The sequence below is a fragment of the Notothenia rossii genome, assembly GCF_949606895.1.
Source record: "Notothenia rossii genome assembly, chromosome: 12".
NCBI classification, from domain to species: domain Eukaryota; kingdom Metazoa; phylum Chordata; class Actinopteri; order Perciformes; family Nototheniidae; genus Notothenia; species Notothenia rossii.
The window spans coordinates 183,159-202,285 of NC_136911.1; the positions used below are offsets into that span (position 1 = coordinate 183,159).

General features: G+C 42.8%; 2 protein-coding genes across 4 annotated transcripts in view; one reads left to right on the forward strand and one right to left on the reverse strand.

Moving 5' to 3' along the window:
* Positions 1-3,411, forward strand: part of arfgef1 (ADP-ribosylation factor guanine nucleotide-exchange factor 1 (brefeldin A-inhibited)) — a 95,378-nt gene extending 91,967 nt beyond the window's left edge. For all 3 annotated transcript variants that reach the window (XM_079660900.1, XM_079660901.1, XM_079660902.1), the window contains 3 exons: positions 1-122; positions 2,008-2,125; positions 2,517-3,411. The exon at positions 1-122 is cut by the window's left edge and continues 17 nt beyond it. In XM_079660900.1, coding sequence (XP_079517026.1) covers positions 1-122; positions 2,008-2,125; positions 2,517-2,693 — 417 coding nt within the window. In that variant the 3' untranslated portion in view covers positions 2,694-3,411. The remainder of the gene's footprint in view (positions 123-2,007; positions 2,126-2,516) is intronic.
* Positions 3,412-4,648: 1,237 nt separating this feature from the next.
* Positions 4,649-17,804, reverse strand: cspp1a (centrosome and spindle pole associated protein 1a). Its single transcript, XM_079661371.1, has 18 exons — positions 17,719-17,804; positions 17,554-17,650; positions 17,444-17,486; positions 17,195-17,367; positions 16,919-17,110; positions 15,896-16,007; positions 14,385-14,532; positions 13,746-13,892; positions 13,584-13,654; positions 12,142-12,336; positions 7,178-7,252; positions 7,019-7,099; positions 6,721-6,778; positions 6,507-6,636; positions 5,912-6,012; positions 5,453-5,529; positions 5,250-5,367; positions 4,649-4,786 (listed from the first exon to the last, which is right to left on the reverse strand). Exons 1-18 carry the CDS (start codon positions 17,789-17,791, stop codon positions 4,725-4,727), a joined length of 1,953 nt encoding a protein of 650 aa, XP_079517497.1. The 5' UTR covers positions 17,792-17,804; the 3' UTR covers positions 4,649-4,724.
* Positions 17,805-19,127: the final 1,323 nt, after the last annotated feature.

A 19,127-nucleotide genomic window follows, 5' to 3' on the forward strand; every position in this document is an offset into this window, starting at 1 on the left:
AAGCCGAACCTCCTGAAGCAGGAGACCAGCTCTCTGGCCTGTGGGCTGAGGATTCTCTTCAGGATGTACAAGGACCCGGGCCGGAGCGACGCCTGGGACGAGGTGCAGAGACGCTTGCTCAGGTGAGATGAGAAATATACAAAACACACCTCAAAACCTTTAGGGCTAATAATGACTTCACCTTCTCTACATCGCCTCGTTCACACATTAAATCAACAATACAAATACAACTACAGATTCTACAAGCATTTCCTTCATATGAGATTTAAAATGCTCAGGTTTTACTCCTCATGAAATATAGACTACGTGTATTACAGAGTTCATGTCACCAAGATCGTTGGCTACTGAGAGATATGCACAATTACTGCATTTAGCACGACGCAAACCTCCGCTGTGGATTTCACAGTAAAATACAGTAAAACTATGGTTGCAGTTAATTATTTACACTTTGATATTTAGCAGGATTTATTTCAACATACTACAAGACAAGTTTATGTATACAGCACCTTTCAGCACAAGGCAGAGGTGGGACCAAGGCATTGTTTTGCAAGTCTCAAGTCAGGATGGGCAAGTTCAAGTCAAGTCCTAAACTTTGACAAAACAAGTCTTAAACAAGTCCTTATGTGCTTTTCACCAAATGTAATGACATCAACAGAATAATACTTACTAATCAAACTGCTCTTTATTAGTCACATTAATAATCTATTTCCTCTCTGCTGGTAAAGTAACGTGTTTTCTTCTATTTGAAGAGGGATCAGTAAGGCTACCGTGACGGTTTGATTCAGAAGGAGTTTAATGGATAAGATCCCTGATGTGGAGGTGACCATGTGTTTCTTTCCACTGTGTGCAACATGCTATAAGAGACCCACCATCTATCTTTATGATGATGTGCAGCGAGGCGTCTCTATGGGGAAAGAACACCTGAGTCTGATCCCTCTGCAGGAGGTACTTTCACTAGAATGTGATGATCATACTTTTCTACTTTTACTTGAGTAACATTTTGAATGCAGGACTTTGTAACCGAGTATTCCTACACTCTGGAACTTTTACTGAAGTACAAGATCTGAACTTCTCCCCCTGTCAGTACCAGATGTGTTCGGGGGCGTCGCTTACCAATGACGTCACGCATTGTGATTGGCTGTACGGTAATCGCACGCTGAGTGGTTACCAATAAAAACCCTGCTCTGAAGGTTATTTTCATTTTACAAATCCTGCACTCAGCTCGGCTTTCTCCAGTATCTCTGAAATGCAGCCAGACGCTGCTTCTTTTTTCGGTTCTCGCTGATTTCTTGACTTTTTCCGACGCGCTTGTATTTAAATCCAGCTCCTCGTCTCCCTGTCGCTCTGTGCAGCCGGCCTGTCCCACTACACCTGCTGTCTTTGGAGCGTCTGCCCGGCCCCCACCCTTCTTTCACATAATGGAATGATCCTAGTGTGTCCTCGCATATGATTGGCCGCATGGTGGCTCAGCTAAATAAAGACCCGCCCCTGCCTGCATGGATTCTCAGCGAGAGTAGGAGCGGCTGGAGATTCTGCTCTCCCCGACGGGAGTCTGCTCTTCTAGCGGCATCTCGTGATCGGCGTGTTGGAGACCTAATGATCAAGTCACGTCAAGTCAGAAGGCTCAAGTCGAGTCGCGAGTGTTTTGTGATTTTGTCGAGTCCAAGTCATGTGACTGGAGTCCAAGTCATGTGACTGGAGTCCAACTCATGTGACTGGAGTCCAAGTCATGTGACTGGAGTCCACACCTCTGGCACAAGGCGATTCAAAGGGCTTTAAAATGAAAGACATTAAGAAACATATTATAAAGTGGCATCTTAAAACACGAATAGCAGGTTCATGAATACAAGTTACTGTGCAGTGTGAGATTTGAATAGTTCAATTAGAAGAAAAGTCTTCAGCCTGGATTTAAAAGTAGTCCGAGTTTTACACTATGACTTCCTCCCTGTTCTCTATAAGTGTAGATATAAATGTGTGTGTGTGTGTGTGTGTGTGTGTGTGTTTCAGTGTGTGCAGCGAGGCCTTAGTGTACTTCCTGTCTCTGACGTCAGAGAGCCACAGAGAGGCCTGGACCAACCTGCTGCTCCTCTTCCTCACCAAGGTGATGAAGATCAGCGACGACAGGGTGAGGAAGAACATACATCATTTACAACCTCATCAGATATCCAAAAATAACCGACTGGGCGGTTCTCCTGATTCAAAGCTTTCAGTCAGTCATGCCTTGTGCTCTGGTTCAATGTGTGCTTGCTTTGGTTTCAAGAGATTTACCTGCAGGACTTTTTCCTCTTCAGCCAATTGCACTTATTGAAGATAGAAGTGACGTGTGCAACGTGTCCAATCAGAGCCTGTATGCCAACCAGTTACATGAAGGCTCTTATTAACGTTAGAGAACATCTTTGGTGGTTTAACAGTGATGGTGTGAACCCACAACACATTGTTGTTGTTGATGGGATGTTTGCCCCGTAGAGCTCTGCTCTTTTAAACAAGATGTGTTTCTCTCTGTCCCTCCCTCACAGTTTAAAGCCCATGCGTCCAGATATTACCCCCTGCTGTGTGAGATCATGCAGTTCGATCTGATCCCAGAGCTGAGGGCCGTCCTCAGGAAGTTCTATCTGCGAATTGGCATCGTTTTCAACATCGCTCAGCTGCCGGAGCCCCACGATGAAGAGGAGGAAGAGGAAGAGGCACAGTGACGCTGCTACACACACACGCCTTTACTCACACACGTCCTGTCGGCGGACCCCAACTACTGACTAACAGCTCTGTGACAGAAGGATCTATATTTCCACAACGTGTGCTTCTTACTGTATTTAAAGGAGAGGACGGTCCGATGCAAAGAGACAGACGTAGTGACTGTGTGTCCTCGAGAATAGCGTTAGCACTGCTAGCTCCCGGGGAACCGCTGTGTAATATAATCTGATAACACTAGATCTCTTTTATTTTCTGTATTTGGTTCCTCTGGATTTGCTGCACTTGATCTCTCTCTGAATGCACTGGAGATCTGACTCTGTGATCATTTATTTCTCTGCAGATTGTCAGCGTGGAAAGTGAAGGTTAAATTATTCCATTTGATATGTTTTAGGTTTTTATTTGATTTAGATCCTGGGGCTTCTGACAGATCAGAGCTAATGAAAGCTGCTTCGAGTCACTAGTCCATGTTTAGGTTTCACTCGTGTACAAAATCAGAAGTTAATAATATATGTAATGTTTGGTTTGGGGAGAGCTATCTGTATAGAGAAGACGACGTTAGCTGTGCTTTAAGTTTGAATGGGAAGCGTTCCTGTAGAAAACAACATGTATATGAAACAGCAATGTAAAGTTTTCTATGTCGCAAAAAATGTACGACTTTCTGTACGAGACTTCATCCGGCATCCTAATCAGGTTCTAGGTCAATAAAGTTTTTGAACTTGGCTCATTTGAAAAAGGAATCAGTGATTTCTAAAGGACAGGACTGTTCTCAGACTAAAGGACAGGACTGTTCTCAGCCTAAAGGACAGGACTGTTCTCAGCCTAAAGGACAGGACTGTTCTCAGACTAAAGGACAGAACTGTTCTCAGACTAAAGGACAGAACTGTTCTCAGACTAAAGGACAGGACTGTTCTCAGACTAAAGGACAGGACTGTTCTCAGACTAAAGGACAGGACTGTTCTCAGACTAAAGGACAGAACTGTTCTCAGACTAAAGGACAGAACTGTTCTCAGACTAAAGGACAGAACTGTTCTCAGACTAAAGGACAGGACTGTTCTCAGACTAAAGGACAGAACTGTTCTCAGACTAAAGGACAGAACTGTTCTCAGACTAAAGGACAGGACTGTTCTCAGACTAAAGGACAGAACTGTTCTCAGACTAAAGGACAGGACTGTTCTCAGACTAAAGGACAGGACTGTTCTCAGACTAAAGGACAGAACTGTTCTCAGACTAAAGGACAGAACTGTTCTCAGACTAAAGGACAGGACTGTTCTCAGACTAAAGGACAGAACTGTTCTCAGACTAAAGGACAGGACTGTTCTCAGACTAAAGGACAGGACTGTTCTCAGACTAAAGGACAGGACTGTTCTCAGACTAAAGGACAGAACTGTTCTCAGACTAAAGGACAGGACTGTTCTCAGACTAAAGGACAGGACTGTTCTCAGACTAAAGGACAGGACTGTTCTCAGACTAAAGGACAGAACTGTTCTCAGACTAAAGGACAGAACTGTTCTCAGACTAAAGGACAGGACTGTTCTCAGACTAAAGGACAGAACTGTTCTCAGACTAAAGGACAGGACTGTTCTCAGACTAAAGGACAGGACTGTTCTCAGACTAAAGGACAGAACTGTTCTCAGACTAAAGGACAGGACTGTTCTCAGACTAAAGGACAGGACTGTTCTCAGACTAAAGGACAGGACTGTTCTCAGACTAAAGGACAGAACTGTTCTCAGACTAAAGGACAGGACTGTTCTCAGACTAAAGGACATAACTGTTCTCAGACTAAAGGACATAACTGTTCTCAGACTAAAGGACAGGACTGCTCTCAGACTAAAGGACAGGACTGTTCTCAGACTAAAGGACAGGACTGTTCTCAGACTAAAGGACAGAACTGTTCTCAGACTAAAGGACAGAACTGGGACAGGACGGTTCTCAGACACGACGTTAAAGGTATGTTTTATTCAGAAACTCTGCAGGGTGCATTCAGCCAAAGAACATGTGTGTACGGCACATTCACACGTTCAGCTCCTGCAGGGTCAGAGTGCGGGTCGCAGCCATTCCTCCGTGGCAACAGAGTGCAAAGAGAAGTGGTCCTCATCTGATGAGAAAAGATGGAACTGTATTTATTAGGGAACAGACATTATGGGATGTTCTACAGGTTAGCGTGAGGTTCTCCTCCAGAGTGCATCTGCTGTAGCTGACGCACTCTGAGGGAAACCTCATACAACTTCTTTCAAAGCATGTTTCTGTTTTGCCAGAAAGGGTCATTTTGTGTGTGTGTGTGTGTGTGTGTGTGTGTGTGTGTGTGTGTGTGTGTGTGTGTGTGTGTGTGTGTGTGTGTGTGTGTGTGTGTGTGTGTGTGTGTGTGTGTGTGTGTGTGTGTGTGTGTGTGTGTGTGTGTGTGTGTGTGTGTGTGTGTGTGTGTGTGTGTGTGTGTGTGTGTGTGTGTGTGTGTGTGTGTCCTGAGATTAGACTCAGTTCAAAGCCACGTGTTTATTAACCCTTGAAAGACACACCTTGTGTTTTTGCTATGAGCGTATGTAATGAGCGTGTCCTCTCACCTGATTGGTCCCCGACGTCGTGTCTCTGCTGGTTTTTCCTCCTGCCATTTGATCGGATGTTCAAACTAGTTTCCGACTGAACATCTGTCCTGATGTTTCGACCTCTCTGATCCTCCGCCTGAACACCAGAGAGAGAATCAGCTGCTTTGAAATCAGAAAACTTTAGTAGAACTTCAGTAAAACTCAAAGTGAAGGCAGCGTACTTCATAGTGTGGTCTCCGACGGAGGGCGATCCTCTGACGATGGACTGGCTCTTCAGAAGCATCCCCGCTGTAAACATCTGACACACACACACACAGTCATCATTACACACACACACACACAGTCATCATTACACACACACACACACACACACACACACACACACACAGTCATCATTACACACACACACACACACACACACACACACACACACACACAGTCATCATTACACACACACACACACACACACACACACACACACACACACACACACACACACACACACACACACACACAGTTAATTTCCCTGGTGTGTCTGATTGTGTTCACCTGTGGCCCTTGTGTTTCTCCTCCCCTGCCCGGCTGTTGCTCGTCTTGTGATTACCCCTCCCTGTATTTAGTCTTGTCTCTTCCTGTGTTCAGTGTCGGTTCGTCTTTTGTTGTTGACTGAGTTCACCCACCGTAACATCCGTGCTGCCACTGGTCAGTCTCTCTGATGTTCTGCATGTTGTCTCGAGCAGAAGCCGATTCAAAAGCCTCGATTCTGGGTCTTCTTCTGGGTCTGAGAACAAAGAGGAGTTCAGATTGAAATGGTCATGAGCTCAGCAGCTCGTCCTCCAGCAGAGGACAGATCAAACGGTGCAAGTCGAGTCTATCCTCCTGGGAACCTCCTGTGTTTTCCAATTTTCTTTATTTTTCATTTCCTACCTATTTAGGGTTAAAAAAAACAACGTCTTGCAATTTAGAATTGTTTTATTTAACTTAATTAGTAAACGTTACAGTATGTCCACTGTAGAGGATATGTAACGTATTATGGTTATAGAATGATATGAATACAAGTCATTTGAATATGATATATTAGATTAATAATATCTAATATATGGCGTCTTACTGACTCTCCTTTTATGCTCTTAACCTTTTTTATCTTATCATATTCAATTCAATATAACTTTGTGTTGTATTTTCTCCTCGTAGCATTGTGAAGCACCGTGAGATCACGATGTTTTAAAGTGTGCTGTCTAAATGAAATGTTGTTCTGATGATGAATGAGTGTACCCGCTGGAGGGCACGTAGAGGGGCTCCTGGCGCTCGATCTTCTCCAGCTGAAGCTCCAGGTGTCTCTGCCGGTTCCTCAGCATGCTCTTTAGAGCAGAAAGCCCCCTCATCACCTCCTGCTGCTGAGCCTCTGGAGGACCAAAGGGACAGGGGTTAGGGGACGGGTCATGATTTAAAAACATGGAGTCATGATAATAAGAAAGTGTAATCTCGCCTTGCAGCGGAGGTGTGTCTGCAGTCGGCTGGAAGTGAGGTGCAGACGCTGAGCCGTCCTGTGGAGGAAATAAAGTGTATTTTGTGATATATTTCTGATCGACATTTGGCAGCAAGTGTTTTTTCAAGACTGAGTAATTGTTCATCTTAAGTTTGTCTGTCCGAAAGGCCTTTTTCTTTTTCTACACAAAGATAAAAATGAAAACAGTGAAAAGTAGGAACAATAGGGAGCGATCAGGACGTTCTGAATCCTGTGAAGACGGAAACAAAGTCCCACTCTGTGGTGAATGTAATCTCACAGATGTGACGGGGCTCTCCTCCGTGTTCTCCATCCTCCTCTGGACGGCTGGGATTGGAGGAGACGCTCCTCTGGGCTTGATCTACCAGCAGAGAGAACATCACTTTACAAAGACGCTCAACCAAGCAACAGCACCTGTGATCTCTAATCTCCTCTGCACCTCATAGGTCCTCGGGGCCTCTCTCTGCTCCTGGGGGGTCTGAACTTCATGGACCCTGCTTTTTGTTTCTCTTTGCTGCAGAAAGAAGAGTGTGAAATGCTTATTTTGGTTCTTGTGGGTTATCTGTCGCCACTCTTTAATAGCGGTTTCCAAAAATAACAAACGTTAATCCTATTTAGCGGCGATGGGTTAGGGTTAGTTAGAGAGTCAGTAAAAACAGGGTTAGGGTTAGTTAGAGAGTCAGTAAAAACAGGGTTAGGGTTAGTTAGAGAGTCAGTAAAAACAGGGTTAGGGTTAGTTAGAGAGTCTGTAAAAACAGGGTCAGGGTTAGTTAGAGAGTCAGTAAAAACAGGGTCAGGGTTAGTTAGAGAGTCTGTAAAAACAGGGTCAGGGTTAGTTAGAGAGTCAGTAAAAACAGGGTTAGGGTTAGTTAGAGAGTCAGTAAAAACAGGGTTAGGGTTAGTTAGAGAGTCTGTAAAAACAGGGTTAGGGTTAGTTAGAGAGTCAGTAAAAACAGGGTTAGGGTTAGTTAGAGAGTCAGTAAAAACAGGGTTAGGGTTAGTTAGAGAGTCTGTAAAAACAGGGTTAGGGTTAGTTAGAGAGTCAGTAAAAACAGGGTTAGGGTTAGTTAGAGAGTCAGTAAAAACAGGGTTAGGGTTAGTTAGAGAGTCTGTAAAAACAGGGTTAGGGTTAGTTAGAGAGTCAGTAAAAACAGGGTTAGGGTTAGTTAGAGAGTCTGTAAAAACAGGGTTAGGGTTAGTTAGAGAGTCAGTAAAAACAGGGTTAGGGTTAGTTAGAGAGTCAGTAAAAACAGAGTTAGGGTTAGTTAGAGAGTCAGTAAAAACAGGGTTAGGGTTAGTTAGAGAGTCAGTAAAAACAGAGTTAGGGTTAGTTAGAGAGTCTGTAAAAACAGGGTTAGGGTTAGTTAGAGAGTCAGTAAAAACAGAGTTAGGGTTAGTTAGAGAGTCAGTAAAAACAGGGTTAGGGTTAGTTAGAGAGTCTGTAAAAACAGAGTTAGGGTTAGTTAGAGAGTCTGTAAAAACAGGGTTAGGGTTAGTTAGAGAGTCAGTAAAAACAGGGTTAGGGTTAGTTAGAGAGTCTGTAAAAACAGGGTTAGGGTTAGTTAGAGAGTCAGTAAAAACAGGGTTAGGGTTAGTTAGAGAGTCAGTAAAAACAGAGTTAGGGTTAGTTAGAGAGTCAGTAAAAACAGGGTTAGGGTTAGTTAGAGAGTCAGTAAAAACAGGGTCAGGGTTAGTTAGAGAGTCTGTAAAAACAGGGTCAGGGTTAGTTAGAGAGTCTGTAAAAACAGGGTTAGGGTTAGTTAGAGAGTCAGTAAAAACAGAGTTAGGGTTAGTTAGAGAGTCAGTAAAAACAGGGTTAGGGTTAGTTAGAGAGTCTGTAAAAACAGGGTTAGGGTTAGTTAGAGAGTCTGTAAAAACAGGGTCAGGGTTAGTTAGAGAGTCTGTAAAAACAGGGTTAGGGTTAGTTAGAGAGTCAGTAAAAACAGGGTTAGGGTTAGTTAGAGAGTCTGTAAAAACAGGGTTAGGGTTAGTTAGAGAGTCTGTAAAAACAGGGTCAGGGTTAGTTAGAGAGTCAGTAAAAACAGGGTCAGGGTTAGTTAGAGAGTCTGTAAAAACAGGGTTAGGGTTAGTTAGAGAGTCAGTAAAAACAGGGTTAGGGTTAGTTAGAGAGTCTGTAAAAACAGGGTCAGGGTTAGTTAGAGAGTCTGTAAAAACAGGGTCAGGGTTAGTTAGAGAGTCTGTAAAAACAGGGTCAGGGTTAGTTAGAGAGTCTGTAAAAACAGGGTCAGGGTTAGTTAGAGAGTCTGTAAAAACAGGGTTAGGGTTAGTTAGAGAGTCAGTAAAAACAGGGTTAGGGTTAGTTAGAGAGTCTGTAAAAACAGGGTTAGGGTTAGTTAGAGAGTCTGTAAAAACAGGGTCAGGGTTAGTTAGAGAGTCTGTAAAAACAGAGTTAGGGTTAGTTAGAGAGTCTGTAAAAACAGGGTTAGGGTTAGTTAGAGAGTCTGTAAAAACAGGGTCAGGGTTAGTTAGAGAGTCTGTAAAAACAGGGTTAGGGTTAGTTAGACAGTCTGTAAAAACAGGGTTAGGGTTAGTTAGAGAGTCTGTAAAAACAGGGTCAGGGTTAGTTAGACAGTCTGTAAAAACAGGGTTAGGGTTAGTTAGAGAGTCAGTAAAAACAGGGTCAGGGTTAGTTAGAGAGTCAGTAAAAACAGGGTCAGGGTTAGTTAGAGAGTCTGTAAAAACAGGGTTAGGGTTAGTTAGAGAGTCTGTAAAAACAGGGTTAGGGTTAGTTAGAGAGTCAGTAAAAACAGGGTTAGGGTTAGTTAGAGAGTCTGTAAAAACAGGGTCAGGGTTAGTTAGAGAGTCTGTAAAAACAGAGTTAGGGTTAGTTAGAGAGTCTGTAAAAACAGGGTTAGGGTTAGTTAGAGAGTCTGTAAAAACAGGGTCAGGGTTAGTTAGAGAGTCTGTAAAAACAGGGTTAGGGTTAGTTAGACAGTCTGTAAAAACAGGGTTAGGGTTAGTTAGAGAGTCTGTAAAAACAGGGTCAGGGTTAGTTAGACAGTCTGTAAAAACAGGGTCAGGGTTAGTTAGAGAGTCTGTAAAAACAGGGTTAGGGTTAGTTAGAGAGTCAGTAAAAACAGGGTTAGGGTTAGTTAGAGAGTCTGTAAAAACAGGGTTAGGGTTAGTTAGAGAGTCTGTAAAAACAGGGTCAGGGTTAGTTAGAGAGTCTGTAAAAACAGAGTTAGGGTTAGTTAGAGAGTCTGTAAAAACAGGGTTAGGGTTAGTTAGAGAGTCTGTAAAAACAGGGTCAGGGTTAGTTAGAGAGTCTGTAAAAACAGGGTTAGGGTTAGTTAGACAGTCTGTAAAAACAGGGTTAGGGTTAGTTAGAGAGTCTGTAAAAACAGGGTCAGGGTTAGTTAGACAGTCTGTAAAAACAGGGTTAGGGTTAGTTAGAGAGTCAGTAAAAACAGGGTCAGGGTTAGTTAGAGAGTCAGTAAAAACAGGGTCAGGGTTAGTTAGAGAGTCTGTAAAAACAGGGTTAGGGTTAGTTAGAGAGTCTGTAAAAACAGGGTTAGGGTTAGTTAGAGAGTCAGTAAAAACAGGGTTAGGGTTAGTTAGAGAGTCTGTAAAAACAGGGTCAGGGTTAGTTAGAGAGTCTGTAAAAACAGAGTTAGGGTTAGTTAGAGAGTCTGTAAAAACAGGGTTAGGGTTAGTTAGAGAGTCTGTAAAAACAGGGTCAGGGTTAGTTAGAGAGTCTGTAAAAACAGGGTTAGGGTTAGTTAGACAGTCTGTAAAAACAGGGTTAGGGTTAGTTAGAGAGTCTGTAAAAACAGGGTCAGGGTTAGTTAGACAGTCTGTAAAAACAGGGTTAGGGTTAGTTAGAGAGTCAGTAAAAACAGGGTCAGGGTTAGTTAGAGAGTCAGTAAAAACAGGGTCAGGGTTAGTTAGAGAGTCTGTAAAAACAGGGTTAGGGTTAGTTAGAGAGTCTGTAAAAACAGGGTTAGGGTTAGTTAGAGAGTCAGTAAAAACAGGGTCAGGGTTAGTTAGAGAGTCTGTAAAAACAGGGTTAGGGTTAGTTAGAGAGTCTGTAAAAACAGGGTTAGGGTTAGTTAGAGAGTCTGTAAAAACAGGGTTAGGGTTAGTTAGAGAGTCTGTAAAAACAGGGTCAGGGTTAGTTAGAGAGTCTGTAAAAACAGGGTCAGGGTTAGTTAGAGAGTCTGTAAAAACAGGGTTAGGGTTAGTTAGAGAGTCTGTAAAAACAGGGTTAGGGTTAGTTAGAGAGTCTGTAAAAACAGAGTTAGGGTTAGTTAGAGAGTCTGTAAAAACAGGGTTAGGGTTAGTTAGAGAGTCTGTAAAAACAGGGTCAGGGTTAGTTAGAGAGTCTGTAAAAACAGGGTTAGGGTTAGTTAGAGAGTCAGTAAAAACAGGGTCAGGGTTAGTTAGAGAGTCTGTAAAAACAGGGTTAGGGTTAGTTAGAGAGTCTGTAAAAACAGGGTTAGGGTTAGTTAGAGAGTCTGTAAAAACAGGGTCAGGGTTAGTTAGAGAGTCAGTAAAAACAGGGTCAGGGTTAGTTAGAGAGTCTGTAAAAACAGGGTTAGGGTTAGTTAGAGAGTCTGTAAAAACAGGGTTAGGGTTAGTTAGAGAGTCTGTAAAAACAGGGTCAGGGTTAGTTAGAGAGTCTGTAAAAACAGGGTTAGGGTTAGTTAGAGAGTCAGTAAAAACAGGGTTAGGGTTAGTTAGAGAGTCTGTAAAAACAGGGTTAGGGTTAGTTAGAGAGTCTGTAAAAACAGGGTTAGGGTTAGTTAGAGAGTCTGTAAAAACAGGGTCAGGGTTAGTTAGAGAGTCTGTAAAAACAGAGTTAGGGTTAGTTAGAGAGTCAGTAAAAACAGGGTTAGGGTTAGTTAGAGAGTCTGTAAAAACAGGGTTAGGGTTAGTTAGAGAGTCTGTAAAAACAGGGTTAGGGTTAGTTAGAGAGTCTGTAAAAACAGGGTCAGGGTTAGTTAGAGAGTCTGTAAAAACAGGGTTAGGGTTAGTTAGAGAGTCAGTAAAAACAGGGTCAGGGTTAGTTAGAGAGTCTGTAAAAACAGGGTTAGGGTTAGTTAGAGAGTCTGTAAAAACAGGGTTAGGGTTAGTTAGAGAGTCTGTAAAAACAGGGTCAGGGTTAGTTAGAGAGTCTGTAAAAACAGGGTTAGGGTTAGTTAGAGAGTCTGTACAAACAGGGTTAGGGTTAGTTAGAGAGTCAGTACAAACAGGGTTAGGGTTAGTTAGAGAGTCAGTAAAAACAGGGTCAGGGTTAGTTAGAGAGTCTGTAAAAACAGAGTTGGGGTTAGTTAGAGAGTCAGTGGCGACAGAAACAGTGGCGACAGATAACCCACAAGTAACCATCTCTTTTAACTTTCACCAGGAGATGAATTGACCACACATTATTTATGATATAAACACCTCAGTTCTCTTCTTCTCCTCTTCCTCACATCCCCTCTTTAGTCCAGGTCTCTCTTCCTCCAGCCTCCTCTCCTCTTCCTCCTCATATCTTTTCTGATTGATCGCCATTTCCTCCACCAGCCTCCTGGCGTCTTTCTCCTCCTCCATCTTCATCCGTTCTGCCGCCTCCTTGTCCTTCCGCTTCTTCTCCTCCATCTGGTGGAGATGAGAGGTCACAACAATCATTTCATTCAAAGTTTATTTAAACAACCCTTTCAACCCAAAGAGCGCTACAAGACTGAAAGACGTTAAGCCGTACACCGGATGAGCCACACCTGGACACGGCCGTGGTCTGTTTGTTGCACATTTCGACACACACACACACACACACACACACACACACACACTCACACACACACTCACACACACACTCACACACACACACACACACACACACACACACTACTGATTACTGACTCCAACGTGTGTTAAGGTTCGTTATATTGTAAATAAATTTGCTTTTTGTTTCATTTAATCTTGTCTGGTCTCCCAGCAAATAGGGGCAAGTATTTCTCTAAAAGCAGTGACATGGTATAGCATGTTGTTGAAATGAGTATTTAGTGTCTTCTGGGCCCAGGAGTTCAAAACGTGTAATCCCTATCTGATGGGATCAGATTTGGATTTTGGAGAGTTCAAAACCAAAGAACAGGATTAGGATCACTTTGATCTCAGATCAGGAAATCCAATCCAAGCTTTAATCTGGATCAAATCTTCAAAAGGGGTAGTTCAAACCGACAACACAGGATTGGGATCAGTTTGACCCCAAACAACTGGATCCTCCTGATCCCACCAGAGGGCGGATCTCCAGAGCAACATGTACTGTACCATTTATTTTAAAATATGTTTCAATTTAAATAAGATGGCAAAGTTTGAAACTGAAATAATACATCATTGTTAGCCTTCATGGGAAATACATTTTATTTTTTCCATTTCTGCTCACGTTTGTGGTGGCCTATTTAGTTTTCAACCAAATGTTGATGACATAAATGTTTATGCTCATAAAAGTATCACAGCAAAGATTGTCAATCACAAATGTAATTTAGATTAAAGTAAAAATATGTTCAACAAAAACAAAGTCCATCATCTGTCATCACCTTTCAAATAAAAAAATATAATTAAACATTATAGATGTCTCTGCAATGTGGTCTCTTGTCTTCCTTGTATTATGTTTCATGTCCACTAGATGGCGCTCGGTGGGATTAAAGCACTGATATTCAGGATCTAGTCATCTTGAAAAGTCGTAATCTGGATCAGGGTGATCCTATCCTGAATTGCTTTGAACTCCAGGGACCACACCTGGCCCACTTCTCTGATCCTGCTTCACAACAAATGGGATTTCAAAATGAGATCGGATCTGATTGAGATAAAAAGTGTTGAACTCCTGGGCCCAGAGCATCTCCTACCTGCTGAATCAGCTCCTCCTTGTATCTGTCCTGAATGTGGAGCTTCTCTGGAGTCGGGTGATGGCTCAGACCTGGAGAACAGGTGAGACGTGAGCTTTAGATAAAGCGACTGAATCAACGCATGGAGAAGAGCACACATTCCCCCGGGGACACTGAAGCCACCTGAGAGTCGATGTCTGGCTGGAGGTCCGGGTTCAGCCGGAGGAGAAGCGTCTCCTTGGTCCATCAGGAAACTCTGCGTGTGCCCACTCTCCCTGGAGACAGGACTCCTGCAGCCCTCCTGGGCTCTGTGCATGTGCTTCAGGTCACCTGACGACATCGAACAGTTTATAGTGACTTCATGGTTTAAGTATTTATTATTATCCCTTATTAATAAATCGATACAACAAGTCTCCTCAGGCTGGAAGAGAAGAACTCTCTGCTTCTCTGGTAACTGGACTCAAACTCCCGCTGTGCTTTTATATTCAGGCTCATTTTTAATAATCCAGCTCTTGCCCAATTAATGTTTATATAATATCCTGCTTAAATGTTGTTACTGTAAATGTGTATTTCCACATGTATATTCTTTACTTTTTTAATGCTATTTTATTTCTATTTGAGACGTTTACCTTTTTGGATTGTTTATTTCCAGTGTTTTAATTTCTCTAATGTCAACGCCTTGTGTTTAAATGCTGCTGCACGGCTTCTGATCTGATCTCAGATCTGATCTCAGGTTCAGCAGACCTCACAGGTTGAAAACAAACTCTCTTTTTGGTTAATTTAGGAGAAATCTATAGACATCAAAAGTGTCGGGTAACTTACTGACAACGTTTCCTTTCTGGTCTTTGATTGGTGCTCCTGCTCCACTCCTCCCCCAGGGGTTGAAGGCCATCCTCTCCGCCTCGATCTTGGCTTCGTATCGCTCCTTCTCCTCTTTCTCTTTCCTTTTCTGATCCTCTCTTTCTCTGATCTGAACACGAGACACAGCAGGATGTTTTTAAAAGTTGATGCACTTTCTGAGACCTCTGCATCCTCAGAGCTTGGCTCTTAAAAAACCCTCAAAACTCTCCTTGATTATTGCTAATGTGCAGAAGACGGAAGTAGTGGAGTACAAATACTTCGTTAAGTACATGTTTCTGGTATCAGTACTTTACTCCACTACTTATCTTTCTGAAGACTTTAACTTCTTACACTTTGATTTTTCTGGTTCCTTTAGTCTGAATGTGTGTTTGGTGGCGTGATCATTATTATTTAGAGTCATTGCGTGCCTATTGATTTGAACACGATCCGTGTATCCATCATTTCCTGGTCTTCTCTAAAGAAGAGGGACCAATGAAAACGTTGTCATGTTGCCGTTGTTCACCATGGAAACATTCATTAGCTAACAATGACATTATTGTTCTATTAATATAAAGGGAGGTCAGGTACTCTTTAAAACAGCTGCTAGTTATGGGTACTTTTTACTGAAGTACATTTCAAAGTTCTTTACTTTGACTTGAGTAAAGAAGTTTAGTCAGTACTTCTACTTTCACCAGAGTATCTTTAAACACCAGTATCTGAACTTCTACTTGAGTAAAGGATGTGTGTACTTCTACTTGAGTACAGGATGTGTGTACTTCTACTTGAGTAACGGATGTGTGTACTTCTACTTGAGTAAAGGATGTGTGTACTTCTACTTGAGTAAAGGATGTGTACTTCTACTTGAGTAAAGGATGTGTGTACTTCTACTTGAGTACAGGATGTGTGTACTTCTGCTTGAGTAAAGGATGTGTGTACTTCTACTTGAGTACAGGATGTGTGTACTTCTACTTGAGTAAAGGATGTGTGTACTTCTACTTGAGTACAGGATGTGTGTACTTCTACTTGAGTACAGGATGTGTGTACTTCTACTTGAGTAACGGATGTGTGTACTTCTACTTGAGTAAAGGATGTGTGTACTTCTACTTGAGTAAAGGATGTGTGTACTTCTACTTGAGTAAAGGATGTGTGTACTTCTACTTGAGTAAAGGATGTGTGTACTTCTACTTGAGTAAAGGATGTGTGTACTTCTACTTGAGTAAAGGATGTGTGTACTTCTACTTGAGTAAAGGATGTGTACTTCTACTTGAGGAAAGGATGTGTGTACTTCTACTTGAGTAAAGGATGTGTACTTCTACTTGAGGAAAGGATGTGTGTACTTCTACTTGAGTAAAGGATGTGTGTACTTCTGCTTGAGTACAGGATGTGTGTACTTCTACTTGAGTAAAGGATGTGTACTTCTGCCTCTCTGGTTGTGTGTGTGTTCAGTTATCTCATATGAAGGTCATGGTAATGAGATCATATGTTTTGTTCACCTGCAGTCTGAGCGCCTCCTGGTAGCTTTGAGCTCGTTCTCTCATCAGTTTTGACTTCTCTGCAGGAGGCTCTCCAACTTCCAGGAGGGACACATGACGCTGATCCATCACTCTGAAAGCACACAGACAGAGATATTATAATGGAGAGGGGGTTATTTTAAAGTAAGGGTCTTCTCCTGGACTAAAGAGTGAGTGAAAAACATCAGTAATGTTTTTAAGTGATTTGTATTTCCGTGTGCTGTGTCACGTTTCATTGTCAGAACAGCCTTGCTAGCTTGGCTACGAACTAGCATTGCTTGTTTGCCAACAGCTGTAGAGCTAGCTGTGTAAATGCATCAGTTAAATGCAGATTAAACACAGTCGTTTTTCAGGTGAAATATATGGACATGTGTACAAACAGTGAGGGTTCATGACTGCTTTATATCTGAAAGATGTGACGTGAGGAATCTAGAATAAGTATCAAGACCGGTGTTAAAGCTCTCAGTGATTCAGGGTAAACAAAATGGTGGTTGCAAATGTTATGGCAATGATGGTATCAAAGCTGAATACGGTGTAATCCTGACATGTCACTGCTGTGTCCTGGGAATGGCATGGGATGGATGTGTGTTAACAGATGTGTTCACCAAGGGCTTCATGACCCTACAGGAAGTAGCTCTGGGGGAATCTGAACAGCCAACTGTTCTCTGTAGGGTGTGACTTTTGCTTATCGTGATCCACATGGACCACATTTTGATCTTTGGTGTGTCCCTATAAGAGAGTCTGTCACACTCAGAAGGAGTCGTCATGCTTGCAAGCATTAAAAGAAGATATCTTACAAGACTTTATATCGATATTGTGTTTCTTTGCATATTTGCCTAACTCATCATTTTCTCTAGACAGAAAAGCACCTGATTTTAAGTTTCTACGACACAGACTTTAGTGCAGATGTGACGAGGTGTTAGCATCGAGCACACCAAAGAGAAACACCCCCTGCTGAGGAGACCTCATGAGGAACAGCTGTATCTTCTGCTTTTATAAACCAACCTGGACTCGGACTGTGTGTGTCGGCTGGGTCTGAGAGGAGGATGTCTCTCAGGAGGAGGACTGGGGAAATGTTCAGTCTCAGTATTAGGATGTAGTGGATCTCTGGCTCCATAGTAGTGATACTCTGCATCATGTGGAGTCCGGTGATGATCCGTAAAGGGGGGAGGAAGAGGAGGAGGAACACGAGGAACCCTGAAACCCAATCAGAGAAAGTGCAGTGAGTTTACAGACGAGTAGATGTTCATGGGTCAGAAACACACAGAGACAGGGAGCTACCTCGGGTTGGACACCTCTCCGAGGAGATTAGAAAAGTCCCGGTGGTATTCCTGATTAAGAACCGGAGCACTGGGGTCAGGATGAGACCTTCCTCTGTGCTCGGATCCTTCCTCTCTGGGCTTGTATCGGACATCCCGTCTGCGGCTGACATGTTCCCGCTGAACGGGGTCAGGCTGGAAGAGGAGATGCATTGTAAATAAAGATCCTAATAACAGCAGAAACCTTGAAGACACTTTGATTGGTCTCTACCTGTTTCCCCGGGGCTGAGGCAGCACCTCTGAGTTTCTTCTCCCTGAAAACAAAGGTGTGTTATCCTTCTGAAACTACCTTCAAGGCATGACTGAGTGATCCACACTCACAGGTTCTTGTTCCTCTTCTGTTCAGCGATCTGCTCCAGAAGCTCCTGCTTGTACTTTTCTTTCTTCGCCTGAGAGGTCGTCTGTTTGTCTGCTGCTCCTGAGACACAGAAACGTAAACAAGTGCTTTCCATACCATCAATACCCTGCATTAAGGAGGATAGTTACCAATCAGGAGTCCAGTAACGACCTGAGCTTTTGGGCTGATGGAGGAAGGAGAATCTGCTACAGCCGTCCTCATGATCTCTGACTTCTGCAGACTAACACACACAGAATAAAACAATATCTGCCGATCAAGACTGGAACACACCCATCTGCCACTTTACATCATACAGTGAAGCCTCGTTCTGTACTCAATCAGATCCTGTTTGCCTGGAGGCGAGCCAAGGCGCCTCGTCTACCACCGTCCCAAATGTAACCAGTTTACTTTGACTCTACCACCATCCCTAATGTAACCAGTTTACTTTGACTCTACCACCATCCCAAATGTAACCAGTTTACTTTGACTCTACCACCATCCCTAATGTAACCAGTTTACTTTGACTCTACCACCGTCCCAAATGTAACCAGTTTACTTTGACTCTACCACCATCCCTAATGTAACCAGTTTACTTTGACTCTACCACCATCCCTAATGTAACCAGTTTACTTTGACTCTACCACCATCCCTAATGTAACCAGTTTACTTTGACTCTACCACCATCCCTAATGTAACCAGTTTACTTTGACTCTACCACCATCCCTAATGTAACCAGTTTACTCTGACTCTACCACCATCCCTAATGTAACCAGTTTACTCTGACTCTACCACCATCCCTAATGTAACTAGTTTACTCTAACTCTACCACCATCCCTAATGTAACCAGTTTACTTTGACTCTACCACCATCCCTAATGTAACCAGTTTACTCTGACTCTACCACCATCCCTAATGTAACCAGTTTACTTTGACTCTACCACCATCCCTAATGTAACCAGTTTACTCTGACTCTACCACCATCCCTAATGAAACTAGTATACTTTGACTCTACCACCATCCCTAATGTAACTAGTTTACTTTGACTCTGCCACCATCCCTAATGTAACCAGTTTACTCTGACTCTACCACCATCCCTAATGTAACCAGTTTACTCTGACTCTACCACCATCCCTAATGTAACTAGTTTACTTTGACTCTACCACCATCCCTAATGTAACCAGTTTACTCTGACTCTACCACCATCCCTAATGTAACTAGTTTACTCTGACTCTACCACCATCCCTAATGTAACCAGTTTACTCTGACTCTACCACCATCCCTAATGTTACCAGTTTACTTTGACTCTACCACCATCCCTAATGTAACTAGTTTACTTTGACTCTACCACCATCCCTAATGTAACCAGTTTACTCTGACTCTACCACCATCCCTAATGTAACCAGTTTACTCTGACTCTACCACCATCCCTAATGTAACTAGTTTACTTTGACTCTACCACCATCCCTAATGTAACCAGTTTACTCTGACTCTACCACCATCCCTAATGTAACTAGTTTACTCTGACTCTACCACCATCCCTAATGTAACCAGTTTACTCT